The 26456-nt window shown below is 45.9% G+C and overlaps 1 protein-coding gene across 2 annotated transcripts in view; it reads right to left on the bottom strand.

Annotated features, from left to right (window-relative positions):
* ARMH4 (armadillo like helical domain containing 4) overlaps positions 1-26456 on the bottom strand; it is a 57520-nt gene that overhangs the window by 23389 nt on the left and 7675 nt on the right. For both annotated transcript variants that reach the window (XM_030240720.2, XM_030240718.2), the window contains exons 3-5: positions 25847-26059; positions 24085-24303; positions 12632-12889 (exon numbers count right to left, since the gene is read on the bottom strand). In XM_030240720.2, coding sequence (XP_030096580.2) covers positions 12632-12889; positions 24085-24303; positions 25847-26059 — 690 coding nt within the window. The remainder of the gene's footprint in view (positions 1-12631; positions 12890-24084; positions 24304-25846; positions 26060-26456) is intronic.

The following is a 26456-nucleotide window of genomic DNA, read 5'->3' as shown; positions in this document are numbered from 1 at the left end:
TCAGAGCCCACACAGAAGTGACAAACCAAACCTTAATAACTAATCACTGCTGCTGTTAATTAGTACCACTAATGTGCTTTTCCTCCTGCAGGTGACTCCAGTTTGGGGCTGCCTGCTCTGGTTTGGAGGGATGGTGCTGCAGCATCTCACAGAACCAGCAGGGTTGGGAAAGACCTCTAAAATCCTCAAGTCCCACTGTCTGTGCCAGGCCATGCCCATGCACTGCCCCAGGAGCTCCCACCAGCTGCAGTCCCAGCTCCAGGGACATCCCTGGGGCCAGAATCCCCTGCAGGGCCTTGGGAAGGATCCTGGAGCTGCCCCAAAGGCATTTCTGTCTGCTTGGTGCTGTCAGGGCTGATCTGGCAGGGTTTGAGACATTCATCCTGGCCCAAACAACCAGAGTGGTTCTTGCTCTGAGCCTGTCAGGAGGCAAAGGCTGAAATCAGACAAGGATGGTCCCAGAGAAGATCACAGATCCCTCTGCAGCTCCAAGGCTGTGGCAACAGAGCATTCACCAGAGCAATGCTGAGTTTTGCCAGCTGAGATCCTGACTCTGCTCCATTCTCCTGCTGCCTCTGTCTACCAAAAGTTCAATGAACTCCCTGCCTCTCCTGCTCCAGACTGCAATTAAAGAATCACAGGATTGTTTAGGTTGGAAAAGTCCATCCAGCTGTACTGGAGCAGGGCTGACTCACCATGGAGAGTGCAAACTGTGACTTGAGAGGTGAAACAGCACACACAGGAACACGTTCTGGCTATGGGAGAGCAGATATAAGCAGAGAGCACTGCTTCCCTCAGGATACTCACCAGGTCTAACATGATACTTGACCCTCTACCCAACACTCCCTAAAACCAAAAAATCAAAAGATACTGTATTTTTATATTTTATAATAATATTTTATATTTTTCTGGTTAAATATATATATTTAACCAGAAAATTAAATTGTATTTAACAGAACCCACAAGGAAGTTATTCTCCTGGCAGGATATTTATACTGAACCCTATCTTGTAATGTTCCTGAATTTTCTTATTGTAGTTGTAAGGAAAGCCAGGATTGAGCAGGGCAAAGCAACTGCCACATTCTCAGAGAGAAACAGCTTCTGGTGGGACTGGAAGGGCAGACACTGAGATCTCTTCTCACTCCTAAACCAGAGCACACACCAAAACCATAGAGGGCTGTCACTGAGATATTCTCTGAAAAATCCCTTTGCCAGGATTTCTTCTCCTGGGAAGCTGCAAAGCCCCAGAGAAAAATGTAAATAATAATTATCTGATTCACTTCTCCTGTTTGGCTGCTTTGGAATGTGGTCTGGACATTGTTTATCAACAGGTGAAAGTTTCATTGGTTGCATGTGAATTGTTTTTACTTAATGACCAATCACCATCAGCTGTGTCAGACTCTGAGGAGTCAGTCATGAGTTTTTCATTATTCATTCTTGTGAAGCCTTCTGATGTTTCCTTTCTCTTTCTTTAGTCTAGTTTTAGTATAGCATTCTTTAATATAATTTACTATCATAAAATAATAAATCAGCCATCTAAGAACATGGAGTCAGATTCTCATCTCTCACCTCATCCTGGGGATCTCACAAACACCACAGAGGGGTCTTGGAAATCCTCTGCTGGTGTTAGACTTGTCCCAAAGTGTGCAGAAGGAAATGCTGCAATAACCAGCACACACACACACACAAGCACAGGAGGGTCACCAAGATGCCACATGTGCCAGGGGTGGCTTCCTGGGCTGTGTTCCTGACAGGGACCTTGGAGCATCCTCTGGATCACCTTGGCATGGGATGAGGGGTGCACAGCACATCCAGCCTAAGGGGACAATGACAGTGGCACAGCATGTGACACTGCTAAATAAACAGGGACAAGAAACAGAAGGGTGAGCAGCCACTCCTACAAAACTAATCCATTCACACACCTGAGTGCTCAGAAGAGAAAGGGGGATTTGGGAAAAAGAGCCTCAAAAAGGACTCAGACTGGAGAACCTCTTGGCTTCACTCACACTGATTGAGCCTCAAGCACAGATGGTGCTGCTGGTACATTAAAATAAATGACAGGCTATCAGGGAGCAGCCTGGCTGAAACTCTTTATTACAGCCCAGGCCTGGATAAGGCTGTGATTAGAACTGCTCAAAAACAAGGAGGGAAAAAGAAAAAAGAAAGGAAAAGCCTCCAGTAATTCTTACCATATTGACCCCTGCCTGTGATTCATGTTGATGCTCAACATCTTTGCAAGACAACAACTGCTGGAGGTGTGTGGTAATTATTTTATTGTCAGACAAAACTGTGAGCAATTTGCTTATTTCCAATATATGTTCCTAATTCACTCTTCAGGTAGAGCAGAATTTCTACACATATATATATATTATTTATAATAAACAAACATATATAATTATATATATATTTGTTATATTATTTATATATAAAATATATTTTATATATTTATATATATAAAATATATATAGATATTTATGTGTATGTACATATATATATATGTGTGTGTATATATATATGTGTGTGTGTGTGTGTGTGTGTGTATGTATATTTATATATGTATATATATTTAGAGAGAGAGAGATTCTTCCAGGAAATAACTTGGATCTCCTTTGATTCTTAATCAGAGTGAACACCAGAGGGGAGACAGGTTTAGCATCAGTCATTTGTGGTTTGCACTGTCCAAGCAGAAAGTGCATTTACATTCTCATTAGGAAGGAACATTTTAAAATTACCCTCTCAATAAATTACCCTCTCTCTCCCTGCTACTTGTTGCAAAAAGCTCTTTTCCTCCATTTTTCTCTCACCAGCTCTGCCATGGGGCCAACATTTTAAGCCCAAAGATCAGCCTCTGATATAAATCCCCAGAAGGACAGAGGCAATTCAAGGCTGGTGAACCTTCACATTCCCCTCTCTCCATTTTTTGAATGCCATGAAAACAGACAGATTTTTGCACTGCAGTATAGATCACTATTAGAAAATAAATGTGATTTCTCCAGGGTAAGGACAAACCTCTTTTGACATGGCAAAGGCCACCCAGACAGGCACACACAGGGAAAATGAGGAACTCTCACCCAGGGCAGGCACAGCCCTGCCTGTGCTCTCCAATCAAGCTAAGTGACTGCTGAAATCTGAAAGGAGAGAGGGGCTCAAAACCAGCCCCTCTGCCTAAATGGAGCCGAGTTTTCTGACTTGTAGAAAGTGAAGGGTGGCAGAGGAGGCAAAGCACACTGAGAAGTGACATAGGTAAATGTGTGAACCTGCAGGGATGGGAAAGGACAGGATTACTGCTAAAGAGAGAGCAAAGAGACCATGATTAACATTCCAGTGGGGCAAGGGGACAGGCAATCCAAGGGAGCTGACAGCCCAGAACGATTCCTGCCTCCCTGTGCTGTGCAGGAACCCAGATGGTGCTTGGGCAGCAGATGCAGCCCAGCCTTCAGAGCACAGAGCTCTGCTGGCTAATGGACCCTATCCCTGAATCCAGGCAAAAAAAACCACCCCAAGATAAATCACCTGGAGCAGCAAATGCAAAGTCATGCTCCAAGGTACTAACTTTGACACATGCTGACTTTAAAGGATGTGTCAAACAGATGGATAGAGGCAGAGAGCTGGGGAAGGTCAGAAATGCTCAGACAAGTGCCTGAGATTTCTAACTTTGCTTTCCTGGGCTGATGAGAAACTGGAGGTGCAGCAGAAAGCCTTTCAGGAACCTTCCTGTGCTGGGAAATCCAGAAGCCTGCTGCTGCTGCAGCTGCCCTTCTGTGCTACCCAGCAAGCCAAGGAGGGAGAATTTCATAGAATCATTAACACTGGAAAAGATGACAAACATCATCAAGTCCAACCACCAACCACCATTTCAATCACTAAAACATATCCAGGAGATTTCTGAACACTTCCAGGGCTGGTGACACAATCATTTCCCTGGGCAGCCTGTTCCAAAGTTGACAACTCCTGGAGAAGGAACAGTTCCCCTTAGCAAACCTTCCCTAACACTCTCTGTACACAGACATCACCCAAGACTCCCCTACCTGAGCTGGGCAGGCTTCTGTTGAGTTTTTGTTTTGTTTTGTTTGGTTTTTTTTTTGCTAGGGTTGGGATTAAATGAGTGAGATGGTATTTCTTGTTTGGATTTAGATTTTTATTAGTTCTTATCTGTATTATAGTTTCACAAACTGTGAGTTCTACAGCACTTCACTCTAACAACTAAAAATGGAGCTGAATCTTTCTCTTTAAAAGGCTTTTTAAGGATAAACTGTCCAGTTAAGGAAAGACTTCAATTATTTTTGCTTTTAACACAATAACTAATAACTTGTGGTTTGCAATGAGGACTTTTTTATCAAACTACACAAAACCACCCAAACCCATGGAGAAGAAGGTGAAGAAGAAAGAGCAGCCTCCACCCTAAAACCTCCATCTTGCTCTATATATATTGCTATATCCTAAAACTTTAAACTCTAAGTTTTCCACCATGTCATATAACACACTTCTATCCAAATTCCACACCCACAATCCCAGTTCTATCATTCCATTTTGGAATCCTTCTCCATGGGCCCAGATCAAATGCAGTTTTCTCCTGGAGGTCAGTGCCTGTCAGCACAGAAAGTCTGAAATTCTCAGTAACCAGGGTTCCAACAGTTTTCCACAGATGTTTCCACCAGAGAAGCTGCTGAATCCTCCTTGCAGGTATTTCAGAGAATTTTTTCCTAGCAGGGTAGTGGGGATAAGGGCAGGCAGGATTGGCAGCAGCCCTCAGACTTGGATTCATCCATTAGAAACTTTCCCCATTCACTGGGACCTCTCACACCAACCATGGTGACCAGAATTCCTTCTCTCCTCCCACAGCCTGGCAGATGATTTCTCCATGCCTTCATGCCAGTTCTCTCTGTGGGGATTTCTGAAGGAATTTTGAATGATTTAGAGACAAGACCTCTGAGGTTTTTAGATGATGTGATTTATTTTTCTTATCTTCTACGTAGGCAGGAAGGGTGAGCTGGGCTCACATCTTTTCTGCATGGCTCAGAAGGTCAAAAGATTTTTAGTTACAAGACCTTTTAAGGATTTATTGACCAATGAAACACTGCCAACAAGGATATTTATGTTTTTAACCCAATCCTTAAATATTTTGTCTTATGGACTCACGTTACAGTGTGAGCTTTCTTAGCCAATCATGACACACAAATCTACAGCACTGCATTCTAAACTTCTTGTTTCCCTTTGGAACTACTTTTATTTTTTCTATATCCTAAACTCTATAACTCTAAACTTTCCTCTTCTTAACTTAATATGTCTCTGCTTTAAACTATAAATCCACATTCTCACTTTTAACACCCAAGTTTGGAAGCCTCTTCCAAGGTCTCACATCAAATCCTGGGTTTAATTCTAAGCTTTGGCTTACAGGCCCAAAGTTCTGAGGATTCCCTGCATTTCAGATTCCAACTCTCTCCAAACTGAAGGAAAAGAAGCAGAAATGCAGTGGATGGACAGGATCTCTTCACTCCTCCCTGCAATAGCCAGTAACTTCAGTTTAATACATTCTCCGATGGGCAGGCAGAGCCAAAAATGAGAAAATGCCTCAAAATCCTCCCCCAGCCCCTGGAGACAGCACTTAATGGCTGGTAACAAATGGGTTTAGTCTTCCTCTAACACAGGCTAAACTGGATGCATAAACATTGTGGAAGGTGTTTCAAAGTAAAGTATCCAAGGATGTTTTAGGGCTGCTGCTTCCCAATACACTCCAACAAAAATGTCAGGGTAAAATGTCAGCTGATTATTGTGAGCAACAGCTTTGTGTCACTTGCTCCTGATAGCTGAGCTGGGAATGACCAAGACACCCTCTAATCTTCTGATTTACTCATAGGATCACTGGACTGTTTAGCTTGAAAAGCTCCTCAAAGATCAAGACCAACCATTTCCTCAGCACTGCCAAGGCCACCACTAACCCATGTCCCCAAGTGCCACATCCATACAGCTCTTAAATCCCTCCAGGGATGGGGACTCCACCACTTCCCTCATCTCTATCCCCCTTCCCTTAGCCTTGGTTTCTGCCTTGAGGATAAGAGCTGAGAAGGAGGAAGGATGTGGCTCCAGCTCATCAGGGGTTCGTGCTCCATTGTCACTGTCATATTTTCTGACAAATCCCTTCACCAGGATTTCTTCTCCTGGGAAGCTGAGAAGCCTCAGAGAAAAATGAAAACAATAATTGTCTGATTGCTTCTCCTGTGTTTTGCTGCTTTGGAATGTGGTCTGGAGACTGTTTATCCAACATGTGAATTGTTTTGACTTAATGACCAATCACCATCAGGCTCTGTCAGAGTCTTTGATTAGTATTTTGTTATGCCTTCTGTAAGTATCCTTTCTCTATTCTTTACTAAAGTTTTAGTATAGAATTCTTTAATATAATATAGTCACATAAAAGAATAAATTAGCCTTCTAAGAACATGGAGTCAGATTCTCAATTCCTCATTCATCCTGGGGACCCAGCAAACACCACACTCCATGGTTGGAATCTCCACATCCCAGCTCACAGAGCAGACACACTGCTCCTGTCTTCCCTTTGAAACACACTGGCCTCATTCCCAAGGGCACAGCAGTCTTGTGCTGGATGGAAAGAGGAAAGAGCACCAAAGGGTGGTAGGTCAGGACCACAGGGCTCAGAACTGTCCAAGTTTTGTGTCTCTGGGAAGGTCCCACTGATCCCAGCACAGGTTGAAGAAAGCAGGAATATTAGAGAGACACACTCCCCAAACCACCTTGGAATTAGATGTGACGAGGAGCAAAAGCCATCTCAGATGTGAATTGTCCCCTCCTGGGAGCTGCTCTGCTGTGGTAACAGCAAATGTCACCTGAGCTGGCAGAGAGGATCACCACTGCTCACAGAGAGCAAGCACAATTCCCTTGGACAAGACAAACCTGATTAAATATGAGTCTGCTCCAGGATCAAGATGCACCCATGAATAATCTCTTAAGTAAAAAAGAAGCAATTCCAAAGGGAGTGCACATCCCTCACGAGGGACAGAAACCTGAGTTAGGCACAGATTGATGGTGGGAGCTTCACTGCTGCTGGGGAGAGGGAAGGGGAACATATGGAACTGTATAAATTATTTGGAGCACCCAGAAAGACAGGAAGAATAATCATCTCTGTTCCTGAGACTGCTCATTTCTGTCTGCAGCCATGTGGAACCCAGACCCTGCATGGCCACAGAACTCCCAGAAATACCTGGAGAGAGGACAGGATTGCTGCAGGCAGCTGCACTTGGAGCAGGGGGGGAAGGAAAATTTGCTGGTTACTCTCCTCATCCTGGCTCCTGCCAGCCTCTCCCACCTTGGATTCCTATGGATGGTGACTCTGAGGGTCCATTCCAGGAAGAAATGCAGCTGTGCACATCCTGCCTCTAGAAGGGAAAGGCAATGCCCAAGCACTAACTGAACTCTCTCCTTTAAATCCCCACTCTGCCAAAGGCTCCCTTCTGAAACCAGAGGGGTCACTGGGCCTCTCTGTGGTTTTCTCACCACCTTTAAAACACAGATGAGCCTTCCCAGGGTGATTAAGGAGATAAATGCATTAAAGATTAAAAGGCACTCCAATGTTCCAATGCCACGAGCTGTAAGAGTACTTAAAATAGATCCATTTGGGGCAGCAATTAAAGAACATATTACTAATTTCTGAGTCTCAGCTCCTGCCTTCCTAATGCTGGTTATTTTTGCCCATAAAAGCATTAATCCTATCTTCCTGTAAAAATGACATTTCAAACATTCATCATCTTCCACTACTGTCCTTCTGCTCCTCTGCCTCCCCATCATTAACCAGAGGCATCTGTTATATGGTTTATGCAGTGCAATTTGTGACCACAGATCTGCAACACAACGAGAGCTATTTTCTCTGTAAGGAGCTGCTCAGAGCTGCAAATATTTTTTATCCATTATATTAAAAAAAAAAAAAATCACATTACAGAAGTGTGTTTATTATGCAAGTGCCTTGTCATTACCTGAGGGAGTTATACAACCTTCCATTATAGTAAGAGCTAATGTCCTACCCACAGAAGTACATGAAACACAGACATGGTTTCTATTTTGGAAACTACATGTTGAGAATTATATTGTCACACTTCATAACTTCCTAAATTGCTGTTTGTTTTTGGGGTTTTTTTTTTTGTTTAATCTCTAAATCCTATCCACAGGGATGGCCCAAACTCCCCTGTGTACAATTCCTCCATGGGAAGATGGAAATCAAAAACAAATGCTGTGGGACCAGGCAACTTCTCACAAGATACAACCCTGTAATGTGGAATTGCCATGGACAGGTGGATGCAGGAACACCCCAAAGGCTCAGCTAAAGGAAGGCAGACCTGGACAAAAATTAATTTAGGTTAAAACAGAGAATACACAATAGCACCTAGCATAAACACAAGCCACCACAGAGAGTAAATTCAGATGTAATATGGAACTGCAGGTTGATGAAGACAAAAGTACAAAGCCAAGTTAGCAAACACAGAAAAATTACATCAAGTGGACCCTAAATGGAGACAGAATAAAACACCAACTCCATACAATTTTAAATGCACAAAGCAAACTACTGCATGCCCCAGTGGGGTAAAATTAAAGGCTTGGTAAATTGCCCTAGATCTCCTGTTGTTACCTGCTGTGGATAGCAGGAGTTATTCACCTTGGGATGTGGAGGATAGGCAGCACTAAGGCATCAGGAAATAGCCTGGAAGTCTGAGGCCATTTTCCTCTAGGCTCATTATTGTTAAATGAAGAATTCTCACAGAACTGAGAGAATAAACACTCTTGAGATGTGGGAGAAGAAGCCACCACCAGCAGAAGCAGAGGGGTTTGATCTCCTTGGAGCTGCACAGCAAAGACCACCTGCTCTAAGATGCATGAGAACCATAAACTACACTAAACTAAAGGACCATAAACTGCTCACCAGGTTGGAACCCACCTCAGACACCTGCAGTTCTCCTGGTAATGCATCACAAAAGAGGGAGCAGGGGACGATCAGGTATTTTTATTTATTCCTTGAAAACTCAAATTATCCACCTGGTCTTTGTGTTCTTCTGATGCTCTCCAGGTGTTCAGTGTTTACCAACCCCACACCACCTACACATAAATCAAGCAACAAGTATAGAGACACCAAAGCCACCTCTCAGAGACTGCAGAGAGGTCCAAAAGTGCTGCCCTGTCCTTCACTGGCAACCTGTGACACCAAACCAGATCCCAAATCACATTCAGACCCTGCTCCCCCAGAGCTGCAGGATGCCAGGATGGCTTTTAGAGGGTCAAATTCTATTTTAGAAATGCACAGATTTTCTCATTTTCTGCTTTACTCTTTGTCTACATACTGCTGGTTAGAGAGCCAGTTGATGGGCTGTAAAACTGTCAGTCTCATTACTGGCACTAATAAATGGCTTTTGCTCAGCTGGAGTTAATGTGGGACCATCTGACTGCCCAGAACTGACATTTTTAATGATTCTGTTCCTCCAGTGCCTTCTCATTGACCACCTCAAAAATCCAAACTGTCTCTTGCTCTGCCAAGCTGTTTTGTGGATCAAGTTCTTTGTTCTCCAGGGATTTGCAGTTGTGTCAGCCATCAGAGCAAGCAGACTGGATAATAACTGGCCTGAGAACAGCTATTCCAACACTTCTGGGCTCTTCTGCACTACAGATTTTAGCATTAAATGTCAAATTTCTGAAGGCTAGAGGACAGAAGCATCCCCAGGAGGAAGACAGGTGTGCCAAGTGTTTTAAAAATGGAAAATTCCAACTGTAAAAATTTGGTGCTTGGATGTTGTCCCCCCACCCTGTTCTCTGTTGGGTGCTGTCACCTTCCTTCAGGTCTCCCCTTCCAGTGCTGTATCCCAGGTGAAGCAGAACAACTTCCCCTTCCAAACCCTGCTTAATTTACACAATAAGGGAAATTCTTCACATCCCAGAGCTATTTAGGGAATGAAGAGACACACAGAGCTCTTCTAGGGATGTCCAGCAGTTACAAAGCAGTCCCCAAATTAAAAGAACTGGATCTTCAAAGATGAAAATCACCTGGAGAAAAAAGGTTTCAAAGGAAAATAGCCCAGTCAGCAGATCTAAAGCTTAACAAGTCTTTTACAGTGAGTCTGGTCTCTCCAGGTGCTCCAGCAGAACAATGGGAGCAGCTCCTCCAGCTTCCTGCCAGGTTTGGGGGGATTTCTTCTGTTCTTAACCTCCCACTTTGTGCTGACACAAGCTGTGTGCTTTCCCCACCTTTCCTGATCTCCCAAACCCACTCCATCAAGAAGCACATGGCCAGGACCAGGTATGGACACAGAGGCAGCCTGATGTGTGCCCATGAGTCCAGAGCTGGGAACCAGGGCAGAAATTCTCACCTGGCACAAGCTGGAGAGGGGAAGGGCTCCTGCAGAAACAGCTCCCATTCCTCACTCACTCCCAGGAAATCAGCTCTCACCCCTGGGTTCAGCTCCTTCCATGGCCTTAGGTCCTCATCAGTGTGAGTTCATGCAAGCCCTTGGTTTTCACAGAATCCCAGAATCAGGCAGTGGCTTGGGTTGGAAGGGGTCTTAAGATCATTTACTCCAATCTCCTCATTTAGTTCCATTTTCTTTGTGCCTCTAAAACAGAAATAATTTCCCTTTCTCTTAGGAGGAGAAGGAGCAGTGCAGGTGGGGAAGGAGCAGTGTCACAGAGCCACTGAGGTCATCTGGACAGGAAAGGAATAAATGGCTTTTTACAGAAGTGTCTGCCTGCTGGAATCAGAGGGGAGAGTCACAAGCAGAGAAGCTGATCCCACTGTGTCCCCTCTTTTTTTGCCAGCACAGCCCTGCACAAAAGTCCCACCCAATTCCTAAAAATAAACTCAGCTCTGCCACAGCCTCATCCTCTCCCTCATGGGTGTTGCACTGGCTGCAGCAGCCTAAAAACAAAAGGAAATCCCAACCACTTGGATCTGGGGACTTCCAGGAAGACCAAAATCCTCATTTGCCCAGTCCTCCAGGTGCTCAGAGCCATCACTCTGATGCTGAGCCAGCTCACACTGCACAGGGAAGTCAATAAAACATAAGTTGGGGGGGAACAATCCTGCCTTTCACCACATAGTCTGTTTATTCCTTGTCTGAAACTTCTGCAAAGATGCCCTTTCAGGGCTCTGAGGAACAGCACCAGCTCCTGCTCACTGATTTCTCACCTGCCTGCAGTACCAGATCTGCAGCTCCTGCCCTGAGCCTCTTCCTCCAGCAGCTGGAAATGCAGCTGGGACAGCAGCCCAGACCTGCACAAACCATCAGCTGTGTCTGACACAGAACCTCCTCTGTAATCCCAAAGTTCATGGTAAACATTGTCACATACAACAGCACCACACTCCTCTGTCACCCAGCTTGCCAAAGACGACCAGAAACCCTTAAGGACACAAATTATTCCTCTCACACAACTCCTGGGGGCACAGCAGGACATGTGAGACAGCCCTGACACAGCCAGCACCCAAGAGAGTGTTCTTCAAGCAGGATTTAGTGTGACAGGGGGGATCAGTCCTGCTGCAAACTCCATCTCCCCTTCAAAGGCCAACCCTCCCACCGAGGTCTGGAAATCAAGCCTCCCACACAGTTCTTGAAAGACAATCTTTGATTCAATTAAGGAAGCCAAGATCACTAAAGCAGGCTGGAAACAGCATCACAGAGGAGAACCTCCAGGTAAAATCAGAATTATGCTTTCAAGGGAAGTGATAGAAATCACATAGGTATATGTGACAGAGAACATATAAAAGACTTGGGGTTCTTATTTTTATTTGATGGGCTTCTCAGAACAGCTGACTCTAACAGTCACACACAGACCTTCTGTCTAGATGAGGTTCAGCTCCCACAAATTCACCTGAAGTGTTTCCACTGTGTTTGACAGGGCTTGGCTTGGGAATTGAGTATGCTGGGAAATTATTCCAGAGCCTTTGCCAAGCTGGACAAGTTCCTTTCTCAGATCTCCTTTGTGCCACAGCAGCTCTGACCTGCATCATATGGAATTCACACATACCAACACTGACTGACTCCCAGGTGGAGAAAATCAGGCCAGACATGAAACACAGGGCCTGCATGTACAGCAGGAATAAACTGTATAAAGCTTCATAGAAGCCTTGCAGGTTTGTCTTCACACTGCCAGCACAGCTTCCCAAGGCTGGACTATAACTGGATCTCTTCAAATGTCAGAAAGGTGGAACTCAGACTGAAGCAGTAAGGAGGCTGAAGAGCAAATACCCAACTTCTCTGTCCCCACAGGACAAATATCCCTGCACCAACCCATCTTGGACAAAGGGAATTGAAATTTGCCCAGGAATCTCACCTGAGAAGTTTGGTTTTTTTTTTTTCTTTTCCCTAACCTTGGAGCAAGACAACACTAAGCTCTGGGAATGAACAAGCAGGATTGGAGTGTCCATATTTTCCCCAAAATGACAAGTCAGGTCACGCTGTCTGGGACACATCCCAGTTTCACCAGTTATCACTGGTGAACTGGGTTTCCTCAAGAATGAACCTGCTCTGTGTTCAGCTTGAGAGCCAACCCATGGCTGGCACGAGGGATTGTCTCATGCAGAGTGAAGAGCAGGAGAGGTGAAGGGTAAAGGAAGAAGGAAGGAAGGAAAGGGCTTTTCTCTTACCCAGACCCTGGTTCTGCTGCTCCCACTCAATGGTGTCAGGAACCTGGTAGGACACCCCAGCCAGCTGGGCCACAGGGTTTTCCAGGCCAGCCAGGGGCTCCTGGGAGGTCTCTCCTGGCAGTGTGAAGCCTGGCAGATCCATGTCACCCTCCATGCTTTCATCCATCAGGTCTATGTCTTTGTCCTCCTCTTCTTCTTCCTCTTCCTCCTCTTCTTCTTCCTCCTCCTCCTCTTCATCCTCTTCCTCTTCCTCACCCTCTGGCCAGGGAGACAGAAAAGAAATGTCAGGGAACACCTCACCAGGCAGAAGGTTCACAGATCTCTCTGGTGAGCACCAGGCTGAGCTCCTCCAGAGGCAGAGCAGCTGCAGGAACTTGTGCCTGTTCTCTGGCAGGAACACTCCCACAGGGGCACATCTGGAGGAGCTCACCACCACTGGAACTTGCTGGCAAACAAGGGGATGGCATCTCAGACTCTCAAATTAGTGGGAAATACAGTCATTCTTTTGCTCATCACAGCTCCAGGGAGAGCTCTTCCCCTGATCTCCAGGCTTGGAGGCAGCAATGAGTTGGTTCAGTGTTTAACTCTGAGTCTTTCCCAGCTCTGGAAAGGGCACTGCTTTCAGGACCAGCTTGCTCCAAGCCCCATCCCACCTGGAAAGGCTTGGAAAGAAGGCAGCATAGCCAGCAGTTCACAGGAGAGCTGATAAATGTGATTCTGAGGAGATTCCTGTGAATTCAGTGCAAGGTCTCCCTGCCCATGAAGGGGGGATTGAAACAAGATCATCTTTAAGGTCCCTTCAACCAAAACCATTCTGTGATTCCATGAATTCCCCACTACAGCAGATACCCATTCATTCCAAAACTGTCTGTACTGTAAGCATATGGAAAAATAAATATTTAAGCCAGTATTTCATCACTAAAATGGCAACACAGGAACCACTGTACTGGATCAAACCAAAGGGTTTTTTCCTATTTTTTTCCTATTTCCAGCCACAACTGGCTGAGATGCTGAAGGAAGTCTAGAGCAGGGCAAATACAGATCCAGCCTTCCCACAGGTTTTTTTCCCAAGTTATAGCTACCCAAGTCTCAGGGACATCCTATGCCAGAATTTGCATTGGAGCTATTTAATAGCTGCTGATGGAGCCACCCACCAGGGAAAGATAAAATCTGGAACAATGGCATGCTTTGTATTTCTCACAGTTCCTTTTTCAAGGCTGAGAATTGAAACACAGTATTTATGCACTTTTATCTAATTTACACCAACTCTGCTCAGCTGTAGAAAAATTCTCTCCTGGTTTGGTCAGCCTGGGAGAGTCCATCACCCTGCATGCAGGCATGAAAGACTAACAAACCACCCTTTGTTAACCAAGTCCTTTATTTATTACATTTGTAACCCAAATATCCCTTTATTTCTGCTGTAGTTGTACCTCCTATAGGTTGGTGGCAATCCAGCCTGGATTAAATGGCCTCCAAAAATTGGGATATCACATGAGATGGGAATATGAGAAATCAGTGCCTGTTATAAACCCATTGATCCACTGTGCTGTGCCCTGGCATCTCCCTGCCCTGTAATTCAAGGATTTGCTTCCAACCACTGCATGTTTTCCTCAGCTCACCAGACAAGACAATCCCAGTGCTTCCTTTCAGTCCTGCTCCTGTATTCCATACAAATGAGCTGCTGCTGGGATTTAGCTGCATCACCCTGCCAGAGCCTGGCTTTTGGTACCTGGAAAGATCATTCCTACCACACAGAGCATCTAATGGAGCTCCCAGGGATGCAGCTAGCCCCTTGATTTCCCACTGCATTTTTACAGGCAGTTTCTGTATTATAATGTGCCCAGCATTTAGAATCAAATCAGAATTTTCTCTGTCAAAATGCATGTTTTCATACAAAACACACAGCTGTGGAGCTGAGAGTGGCACCTGGAGAGTGCTCACTGCAAAGACATGTGAATGTAGGTCTTTTCCCTCTGCTGAGAGCAGCACAGCTCTCAACAATCCCAAAACTTAGCAGCAGAGACTCTGAACAGCCAGAACACCAGAGAAGAGGAACATGAACAGAGCTTTCCCTAGAGTGGGTGGGAAAAGCAGCCAAGAGAGAAGACAGTGGATTTTTATCTCTGAAAAACTGCTCTGGGACAAAGGTTTTAGAATACCCAATCTAAATCTTCCTTGGTGGATCTTCAGGTTGTTTTCTCTTATCCAAATTCAAGGATTTCCTCCTAAAACAAAACCAAACTGTATCTCCAGCAGCAATCACCTCAGAATTGCTGTCACACTGAGCCAGGCTAGAGACTCAGTTTAGCAACACAAGACTATTTTAAAGGGAGAAAAAACCACCCAAAATGCTGAACAATCCCAAAACTTAGCAGAAGACACTCTGAACAGCCAGAACACCAGAGAAGAGGAACATGAACAGAGCTTTTGCCTAATCTAGGTGGGAAAAGCAGCCAAGAGAGAACAGGCAGTGGATTTTTATCCCTGAAAAACTGCTCTGGGACAAGGGTTTTAGAAGCTTCTTGTGATTTTTAGCAATCCAAGTGACACACACCTGCCAGGATGGAGTGCTGAAGCCACAGATAGCCATCTCCCTGTCTCCAAAGCTGCAGGCAGCCAAGCTGAACACCCAAATTGAAAGTGCTGAGACTACTTATCACATCTGATGATCACCAAGCTTCATCCATCAGCAGGCAGGCACAGCAGAGAGCTGTGAAAAATGAGATCCTTGTAGCACAGCCCCTGCAAGGGGGAAGGGAAAGGATCTGAGCTCGTTCCCTTCTCCTCTCTGCCTCATTCCTGCATCTGAAATCAGCTTTTTAAGCCCCATCCTGAAATGCCAAGAGCTTGCCTTGCTGCAAGGTGCAGTGCAGAGCACCACTTGGTGGTCACAAGGAGGAAGCTACACTTCCAAAAAAACCCCACCAACTTCCCAAGTGTGGGATTTCAGCAGAGGAGGCACAACTGTGCAGAAGGCTGGGCACTCCCATAAGATGGGAAATGCAAGTGAGCAGCACACAGCCACAGCTCAAGCTGGAGGTTTGTGCTTCACACAAAAGTCACATTTTTCCTCCTAAACTGGCACCTTTTGGCCTTCAAAAGGCCTCAGCAGCAGACTGAAAGAAAACTGTTGGGAAAGACTGAATGTAGCAAGGAGGGAAAGGGCAGAGCCCAGCAGATTCAGAAGTAACTCAGAGTTCCATGTGCATTTGCAGCTCAGTGTGAACTATTTTTGTGTGACATGGAATGGTTTAGGTTTGAAAAGCCCTCTGAGATTAGAGTCCAACTGTTAATCCTGTACTAAACCCCAAGTGCCACATCCACACATCTTTTAAACCTCTCCAGGGGTGGGGACTGGGCAGCCTGGCACAATGCCTGACCATCCTTTGATTAAGGGAATTTTCCCAAATATCCCACCTAAACCTCCCCTGGTGCAGCTTGAGGCTGCTTCTCCTTGTTCTATCATTTGTTACCTGGGGAAGCTGCAGGGGAGCCCCAAGGAAAGAAGACTGAGCCAAACCAACACATTTTAAGCTGAGTTTTTGGGGGTTTCCAGCTTTATTAACAGAAACAGCCACCAGTGGCCTTTATCATGGGACCCTGAATGGATCCAGTAGTGACACAGGTGAGATCCAGAGGATGGGATTTGCTTTTTCACCTTGTGCTTGCTCCAAAAGTGAGGCTTTTCACCACAAATTACACATCCACAACGATTTCTGTGGCTTAGGCAGAACTGAGACCACCTCACACCTCCCTTGTGAGGCACTTCCCTGAGCCAGCAGGAACCCACAACCTGTGGAATCTGAAGCAAACCAGCAGCATCCAGCAGGTAAAAACCCCCAAATCAATTTTTAGGGGTGTGATGGCTTGGAAGAAGCTGGAGCTGAAGCCACTGTGCTCATAACCTTGCTGAAGGCAATGGAGCTATAGCAGGTTTTCAGCTGAAGAAACCTTCACTGAAGAATGATGTTTCTATATTTAGGTATTTTCCATTAATGTTTGCAAGCACTTGGATTGCTCAGGAGAGCCAGGAAAGCATCATCCTGTCAGGCTGAACACACAGCAGAAAGATCTTGCTGTGCCCTGAGCAGCCAGGGGCTCTCAGTGGAAGGTGACAGATTCACTCAGAGGCACGAAGGGAATTCCAAGTGCAATTAAAAAAAACCAAAAAAACAAACAAACAAAAAAAAACCCCCACAAAACAAAACAAAAGCCCACCCAAAAAGCCTACAGAAAATCCCAAATAAATGAAAAAAACCCCAAAACAAACATACAAAAACCCCAAAAAGCACCCCCAAAAAACCCAACCCCCCAAAAAACCAAAAAAAATTAAATAAAAAACTCAAGCAAGAAAAAAAACCCAAAACCCCAAAAAAAACCAACAAAAAACCCCCACAAAACAAAAAAAAAACCAAAAGCCCCATAGAAATGCCTACAAAAAAAAATCCCAAATAAATTTTAAAAAAGCCAAAAATAAAATAAAAAAAACCACCAAAATCCCAGAAAACCCAACCCCCCAAAAAACAAACAAAAAACCAAACCCCCCCCCAAAAAAAAACCTTATAAAAAAACCACCCAAAAGCCCCAAAAAAATCCATTTAAAAAAAAAACAAACAAACAAAAAAAAAAAAAAAAAAAAAAAAAAAAAACCACCCAACCCAAACTAAAAGGAAAGCAGCTGCAGGACCAAACCTGGAGTTGCCATTTGCTGTGTCCTTTCCCTGCCCAGCCTCCCTGGGTGGGTGAAGATGTCTGAATGGTACCACAGAGGATTGCAGAGATCCTTGCCAGTTTCAGCTGGGCTTTTATGTGGTGCCCAGTGCTGCAGGGTGAGCCCTGGGTGCTGCCACCACCATGGAAATCTGTAAATAATGCTGTGTAAATAACATCAGGATCAGGTCTGTGACTCCCAGCTCTTGCCAGAGCAGGAGGGAGAGGCACTAAGGAACCTCTGCCAAGTGTTTTCCACACTGAGCTTCACTTTCTGCACTGCTCCTGTGATCCCAGCTGATTGTCAAGGCAGGGAGGCCTTTCCAGGACAAATCCTTTATTATTAATGTGCTGCCTTCATGTGATCAGTCAATGTCACCATCCAAGAGCCCCAAAATGCTGCCAGGAGCCTTTGCCAGCCTGGAAGGACAGAGCTGCTAGGAAGGTGGACAGGCTGTCACCAAGCAGAGCTCCTGTGCTGGGCCAGGGTGGGGCAACAACCCAGGAACAGAAATTCTGCCAAAAATCAGAGTAAAACCCCCCTGGGATGAGCTCTGCAAGCCCAGTCACCTGCACTGCAAAGCCATCCAAGGGATTTGCAGGATGTGGTGCTGTCTGTGCTCTGGAAAAATCAATCTTTTGGGAAGTTTCTTCATCTGGGCAACTGCACAGAGACAGGGAAAGGATGTTGGGAGGAAACCTGGTGGGTCAGATCCTACACACAAAGCAGGATGCCATAACCTACCCCTAGAAGAGATTTACACATCACAGAATCATTAAGGTTGGAAAAGCTCTCAAACTGAGTCCAAAACTCCCCCAGCACTGCCAAGGCCACCCCTAACCCATGTCCCCAAGTGCCACATCCATCCATCTCTCAAATCCCTCCAGGCCTGCTGACTCCACCATCATCCATTCAGTGATTAAATTTTGCTCTAATACCCAATTTAAATCTTCCCTGGAGGAACTTAAGGTTGTTTTCTCTTGTCTAAATCAAGGATCTCCTCCTAAAACAAAACCAAACTCCATCTCCAGCAGCATTGACCTCAGAATTGCTCTCACACTGAGCCAGGCTAGAGGGTCAGCTCAGCAACACAAGAATATTTTAAAGGGGAAGAAAACACCCAAAATACTGCAGAACACACTGCATGTGCTAGAAGCAGTTTGCTCCCTGGCTTGCTGCAGAACAGCTCTTCTGCCCCTGGGTGTACAGGTGTTGGACCAATCAGGGTAAAAATGAAGACAAGAAAGTGGTGATTTATCAAGTGAGGGGCAGTCAAATCAGTCCAGATTTAATGACCACGACTTGTGAGTGGACAGGGCAGAACAAGACAGATGAAGGCAGATAAAGAGTTTACAGCATCTCTTACCAAAATGTTTTCCCCAGGAAAAGGGCTGTGGGCATGGGGCATTTTTTTCCAAACCACAAAAAAGTCCCCAAACAACCAAAAACAAAAAAACCAACCCACAAAAAAACCACCAGCAGAGACATTAATTCCATTTTTCACTGGAAAAAGCTGTTGGTGTTTTCTTCCAGAAGCATTCAATTCAATCCCAGTGCCTTGGAACACAACAACCAACAGGCCAAGAGTTAAGAAAACATTTAATTTCAGCTTTATTTTCTAGACAAACCCAGCCTGGACCATCACAGATGAGACATATTGAGGAGCAGGTCTGCTATTATGGGCTACAGTCTCCAGGTTTTAACTCAGAGCCTGTGAGCAATAAGAGGAGTTAGAGGGAACAGGACTGAGTCCACTCAGCTCATTTCTAGTCTAATTTCCTGCTCCTTCCCCATCCTGATCCCCCTCCTGCAGCACCCCAGAAGCTCCCAAAAAAGCCCCATGAGCAACACTCTCCCAGCTGCTGGGGAACCCCAGCCATGAGCAACTCCAGCAGAAAATGTTCCTTGCAGTGCCAGCCCTGCTTATCTGCACCCACCTCCCTTGGGCCAGGAGGACAAACTGCTTAATCCTCAGATTAAAACAAACAGAAACTCATTAAAAACTTTCACTCCCACAGCCCAATTACATCTCAGTAATGGCAGCTGTGGGGGTTGAGCTGCTGCTTTTGTCCAAGCTTGGAGATAAGCATGGGAAAGCTACAACATTGAAGTGATATTTAAGTGAACTCTCATTTTTTTGGGGACAAATCTAAACATCTAAAACTGCATTAGAAACATCCAATACAGTTAAAAATTCAAACAAAGCCTGGTCAGAACAGGAACCAAGGTGGATCAGACTAAGAAATACCTGCTGGAGGCAGAACAGCACAAAGAACAGAGAGCCTGGAGAAGGGAAGGCTCCAGGGAGACCTTAGAGACCCTTCCAGGGCCTAAAGGGGGTCCCAGAGAGCTGGAGAGGGAATTTGGACCAGAGCATGACAGGACAAGAGAGATGGCTCCAACCTGACAGAGGGCAGGGTTAGGCTGGAGGTTAGGAAGGAATTCTTGCCCATGAGTGGAGTGAGGCCCTGGCTGAGGCTGTACAGAAAAACTGTGCATGTCTGTATCAAACACTTCCAGAAGAGAGAGGGGGGAAAAAAATAAAAAAGTTGGGTTTGCTAGGAAAAAAAGTCACTTTTTTCACCATTTTTTGCTACAAAGGAAAAGGAGGGATGAGCCAGCACCTGCTGTGAAGAAGATAGAGGTCAACAGAGAGCAGTTCCCATTTCAGTGCAGTTCCCATTTCAGTGGGAGCAATAAACAAGATACAAGAGGAAAGTGTGTACCAAAACCATTTAATAATTCATTCTGCTCATGCTTTAAGTCTTCTGCTCCTTGCCAATTTAATTGATAGCTAAAGAGCTGGCGAGGAACTATAATATCAGGCTAGTTAACCATGCTGGGTTAAGTGCCTGTTTTATTTACACCTCTGCATCCTAATTTAAATTTTTAACAGGGTTGTAGAGATGTAATGAGGCAGATCTTCATCCATACAGTCAAGGTCCAAATAACAACCCCCTTCAGAGCCTTCATTTCTGGGAAAAATACCCTTCACATCCAAAAAAAAAAAAAAAAAAAAAAAAGTTTCTTCACAGAAAGGGTGATTAAACACTGGAAGGGGCTGCCCAAGGAGGTGGTGGAGTCATCAAGGCTGGAGGTGTTTAAGAAAAGATTGGATGTAGTCTGGTGTTTGGTCAAAACCTGGACTAAGTCCTGAAGGTTTTTTCCAACCTAAGCTCTTCTGTGGTACACAAAATAGCTCACAGCAGGCTGCAAATGCACATGAAACTCCAAATTCTGCCAGCTGAGAGCCATCCTAATTAATTGGGAACACTCCACACTCAAGAGCTACTTGGTTAAAGCCTCCTCCTCTGGAGCAACTGATTTCAAGTTGCCATTTTCAGAGCTCTTGGCTACTCCTGACCCCACACAACAGGCACAGCAGCTCCTGCCTTAATCAAAGCTCTGAGCACCCTCCACAGCCAGCAGCTCTCCTGACCCCTGAACTGTGTGAACAGCTCACTCCCAGCAAGAGATCAGAGGGAATTGTTCCCTGGGAGGGTGGGCAGGCCCTGGCACAGGGTGCTCAGAGGAGCTGTGGCTGCCCCTGGAAGGGTTCAAGGCCAGGCTGTACAGGGCTTGGAGCACCCTGAGATAGTGGAAGGTGTCCCTGCCCATGGCAGGGGTTGGGATCAGAGGGTCTTTGAGGTCACTTCCATCCCAACCCACTCTGTGGAACCACAAGTCTCTGCTGTCCAGGCAGGGTGGTGGCACTCAAGAGAACCAAATCTTGAGTCTACAGGACCAGGACCAGAGTCTGGTGTGCTCTAGAAGCAGGTTTCAGAAAGCTGCACAGATTTGCAGAAGATGAAGCATGACACATGTCCTGCCACCTCAGAAAGTCCCACCTGCCAAACACTGCCACATTGGGGATGTGCAGCCACCTCTGCCAATACCATGGCAGATGTTACAGCACAGGAATCAAGCTGAAAAGCAATGTGGTTGCTTTCCAAAGAGTCACTTTTTGAAGGGTGTTGGGAGGCTCCCACAGTGGTCCTAAGCCAGCTGAGCCAGTAGTGTCACTGTCATATTTTCTGAAAAATCCCTTTGGCAGGATTTCTTCTCTTGGGCAGCTGAGAAGCCTCAGAGAGAAATGAAAACAATTATCTGATTGCTTCTCCTGTGTTTGCTGCTTTGGAATGTGGTTGGAGATTGTTTACCAACTGGTCACTGTTTGAATAGTTTCATGTGAACAGTTTTTACTTAGTGATTGGTCAATTATCAGCTGTGTCAGACTGAGGAGTCACAAGTTTTATATTATCATTCTTGTTAAGGCTTCTGTTTGTATCTTCTCTTTCTTTAGTATAGTTTTAGTATAGCATTCTTTAATATAATATCATAAAATAATAAATCAGCCTTCTGAGAACATGGAGTCAGATTCTCATCTCTTCACCTCATCCTGCAGACCTCACAAACTCAACACCAGTAGCTCTTTGTACCCAGAAGCCCTACAGAGAAACCTGCTTTGCTCAGCTTGCTAGAGACACATACAAATTCTAGGCACAGAGACAAAATACATAATCAATTCCCCCAGACAAGCAAACCTTATCTTCTGCTGTGTCCTGTCCCCCTATCCTATAATCCCTTTATAGGATTTCTCTGACTAGGAAGGGCAAAGTAGAACCAAGCTCACCAAGGAGTCAAGGCAGGAAGAAATTTGTTACCCAGCTCATCTCTCCAGAGTCCACCAGAGAGGAGGATAAGCTCATCTAGACATTTTCATTTTGCCTGTGCAATTTGATTTTTAAAACAGCTTTGCATCCAAGCCAGGCAGGTGAATACACAGATGCAATTAACCACAGGCAGTTTGGCACAGATGGTCCCCAAGAAACAGAGTGAGCTGAGCAGCAGGGGTTTATATTTAATGATGAGCCAGGCCTTCAGTGAGGCAAGTCAGCAGGACCCACTGAAGGCAGCAGAGCTCACTCAGCTCCTTGCACTTCTTCCAACAGTGAACCTCTCCCCAAAGGGCCAAGATCCCTCATGAGAGACCCAATCAAGTGCCAAAAACCTGAGTATCCTGGGCTGGAGCTCCATGTAGCTCCAAACATCTTGGAGGAAGGAAAGCACCCCCAAACATCTTGGATCTGGCAGCATCTAAATATTCTGAGAGTAAACAGCAGGAACTGTAATTTTAGGAGCTGAGCTTCCAAATGCCACTCTATCATGAGGATGTGATACCCCTCAATTGCCTTTAAGCAAATAAAATGTTGAGAGAGCAGAGTTGTAGCTCAAAAATGTTCCTTTGTGCTTAACTGGGACAGTACCATCCCCAGGCAGAAAGCCTTTCCCCAAATGATAATTGTAATTGTCCCATTTTACAAGATGTGGATTCATCATCCCCAGCACCAGGGAACCTTCTGGCTCCCTACACAGAGGTCCAGGCTGAGCAGAAGAGATTTAGACCACAAGAGCTCTGCCAGTTGCCAAATGCACACAGCACAAAGAGCCCCTGATCCCTTGGAGAACAGGCACCTGCAGAGCCAAAAAACCCAGAGTTCCACCTGAGTCCTCAGCTACAGCCCACATTTGCCTTTAGAGGGGCCCAGAGCAGAGGAAACAGAGTGCAGAAGGAATCCAAGAAAGTTGCATCAGTCCTGTGTTGGAGCAGAAAGATTTTTTTTTAATGTCTGTGCAGAAGGTCTCATTAAATAGAGAGAGACCAATGCTCAGCTGAAACTGAAATCCCTCTTATCTTCCCAAGCAGAAACCCAGGCTTCTAAAGGAGATCCCAGAGGGCTATAAAACACTTTAGCCTCCTCAATCACACTGCTCTTGCTAAGCAGAGACCTTATTTCCCAGCCTGAAGGATCAGGTTTTCCCCACACACATGACCTTTCCTTCCCCTGCTGCCACTCTCCCATTAGCCCCACATCCCTGCCTTGCCAGAGACATGCAAGATTCATCCTGGCAAGGGCAAAATGCTGCAGCTGGAGTCCCAGAGAGCTCAGGGAAGGCTTCAAAGCCAGCAGCAAGCCAGGCACATGCAGTGGGGAAGACTCCCAGCTTCTGCTGCCCTCTAAACTCCACAGGAGAGAGAGTTATTGCTTCCTGCAGAGAAAAGATACTGATGAGCTGTTGTCTAGAGCACCCCACCTCTACTCAGAGGAGAAATACCATCTGGCAGTGCCACCCCTGGAGAGCTGCCAACCTTTGCAGTAAAACACTAAGGCAAGAGAAGGTCAAGATAAAGGAAGGGGAGCAAAAACAGGCAGAAAGATTAATTCCTGCCAGGTGGTATCAGCCCAGAGACTGGAGCACAGAACTGGATGGATGAGCAAGCAGAGAGGAGTTCAAGTAGGAAAAGGAGCAAGGAACAGTTCTCTGCAGGAAAATTGTGGGTGAGGTGAACACAAGGCAGATCAGAGCTGCAGCCCAGCTCCAGGGCAGGATCTGCTCTGCCCCAGCACCCCTTGGTGGGGGTTCCCTGGCACAGTGGGTGCACACACCAGCATTAAAGGTGTGCAGAGCCACACCCTGCTGCAGCAGCAACAGCACTGCTGCTCCCCAGCCAGGAGAAAACCCACCCCCATCCACCACAGCCACTGGAATTTCAGGCATCCTCCAGGACACTGCTCACTGCTTGCTTCCTGTGCCTCCTGAGAGAGCACAGGCTGTCCAACACCTTTATTGGGAACAGTAAGATGTGCACACAGGTGTGAGGCCAACAGACAAACTGGGGGCTGTCAGGGCAGGGCTGGCACTCCACAGGAGCTCCCCTGCCCCTGGGGCCCAGGGGTACCTTCAGACTCCAGGCGGTCCAGCCCGTAGGTGCCAGCTGTGCTGGTCCTCCTGGCAGAGGGGACAGCTGTCCTCCTGGCAGAGGAGGCCACTGATGCTGGAGTTACCAGGACCACAGTTCTGCTGGCTGCCTCCTCTGTCTGTCCAGCTGGGGTAGAAGAAATCCCACCAGGGGCTGGGACAGCTTTCTCACTGGTGACCAGGATTCCATCTGTGAGATCTACAGGAGACAGGAAACAGCAGCTGTCACTGTCACATTTCCTGAAAAATCCCTTGGCCAGGATTTCTCTCCTGGGAAGCTGAGAAGTCTCAGAAAAAGGAAAACAATATTATCTCATTTGTTTCTCCTGTGTTGTGCTGGTTGGAGATTGGTCAGGAAGTCAAAACAATCTCAGTCCAGCTGTGTCAGGACTCTCTCCAGAGTCGCAGGTTTTTCATCAGTATCTTGTTAAGCCTTCTGTCTGTATCCTTTCTCTACTCTTTAGTATAGTTTAATATAACATTCTTTAATATAATATCATAAAATAATAAATTAGCCTTCTAAGAACATGGAGTCAGATTCATCATTTCCTTCCTGCCACCCTGAAAATACCACACAGCAACAATTCAGCATAACAAGATTTTATAAAAACCCAAGAAAATCCTTAATGAAAATTTAACTCAAAGGAAGTTACTGAACTTTTGCTTCCTTTGAGATGTGACTCCACTGTAGTGAAACTTTCTCCTCAAGGGCATCCAGCAAAGGAAGTTCCCTTTAATGAGGGGGGAACCCTGAAAGGTTTTAATTCCATTGCTTTAAGGACTACTCATCACCACACCCTTGCAAGATCAGAGCACCAAGCCACCAGTCGAGAACTGAGCCTAGTGACAAATGCAGCAGTTCATTACAAAGATAAAAGTTGGTTGAATTTATAATTAAATCCCAGAAGCAAATTCAATTAGTGGAATCTGCCAGAAGAACCTTCTCCCCCTTACAAACAGACCCTAAATTCAGAGATACAATGCAAACAGCTTTTTTCTTTTGATGCCCTGCAACACAAGAACTGCCAGGAAAGCTGCCAAGCAGCATTTTCATTACAATGGTCCTCACTACTACAGAAACACACTCCAGCTCAAAGTCAGCCTCGTGCTGAGGGAGGCCTTGCTACACTCCTGTCACAAAGACAGGCTCCAACATGCACCTGCCAAGGTGACACCAAAGCAGCAGGCAGCAGCTGCATGAACATGACTGCTTAGAGCATTTCTGCATGAGCTACATCAGCCTGAGAACAACCCCCCACTCCTCAGTGGAGGTGAATATCACTGCAGGCTTCCACACCCAGAGCTTGCCAGGCTCCTGCAGGAGGGGTCCTTCCCCCACCACTGGCTCCCATGGACCCTGAAGAAACATTTTCATCCCCTGGACTGAGCATCAGGAATCTGTGACTGCCTTGGGTTCCAGAAGTAAGAACTCTCCCTCCATAAGTAAAAAATTGTTCAAGTGTCTAAAGCTAAAGGCAGCTTGCTAGCAAGGACACGTAGGGGGCTTGTTAAGTTTTGGGCTTTTTTTTTAAACTTCTACTCCACTTATTTGGGACAAAATAAATCCATATGCTGGCAAATCTCATGGTATGCAGAAAGCAGTGGCAGCCCAGGTTCAGAGGCAGAGGGCAAAAGGTCAGCAAAAAAAAAGTCACTTAAACAAGGATCCTGCATTGAGACTGGAGTGTGACACTGGTTCCAGAGGTACCATCCCATCTTGTGTCCTTGAAGCAGGATCCTACCTTCTGCATCCACAGGGCTCCCTGTGGAGGAAGCACCAGTTGCCAGCAGCACCTGGGTGGCACTGGGAGCTGTCAGCATCTGGGTGCCCTCCCCGCTGTTCTCCTGAGGAAAGCTGGCAGCCCCTGCTCCCTGGGCGGCACCAGGCACCTCTGTCACAGCTGACACAGCAGCAGCAGCCTCCTGGGCAGCTGTTGTCACCTCCTCAGCAGCACCTACAGCAAGAACATGTGTCAGGGCAGGCTCACAGGACAGCTGACAGCAGCAGAAGCAATATGAAAGGAGCAGAACTCCATGAATTAACAACTCCAGAGCCACAGGGCCAGCAGCAGGGCCAGCCTTCAGTGTCCAGCTGAAGCCTCAGCTATGCAGAAGGCTTGATTTTTGTGGCACAAGTCTTAATAGGCAGTGTTGTTTCCCCAACATCTGGGAAACAGCAGAGAGGCAGCCTGCTGACAAGTCAAGTGCTTATAAATTAATCTAGAAATTAATCAGTCAGGTTGCAGCATCAGCCTGCAATTAGCTTCCTTTCTTTTACAGCAAAAATTAGGTCTTTTGGATGCAGTGAAGGGAAATCATCCTTTTGCATCTGCAGCCAATGAGGGAAGAATA

The sequence above is a fragment of the Serinus canaria genome, chromosome 5 (assembly GCF_022539315.1).
Source record: "Serinus canaria isolate serCan28SL12 chromosome 5, serCan2020, whole genome shotgun sequence".
Lineage (NCBI taxonomy): Eukaryota > Metazoa > Chordata > Aves > Passeriformes > Fringillidae > Serinus > Serinus canaria.
The sequence above is the reverse complement of the archived record's forward strand: the minus strand, read 5'-3'. Positions and strand labels throughout refer to the sequence as shown.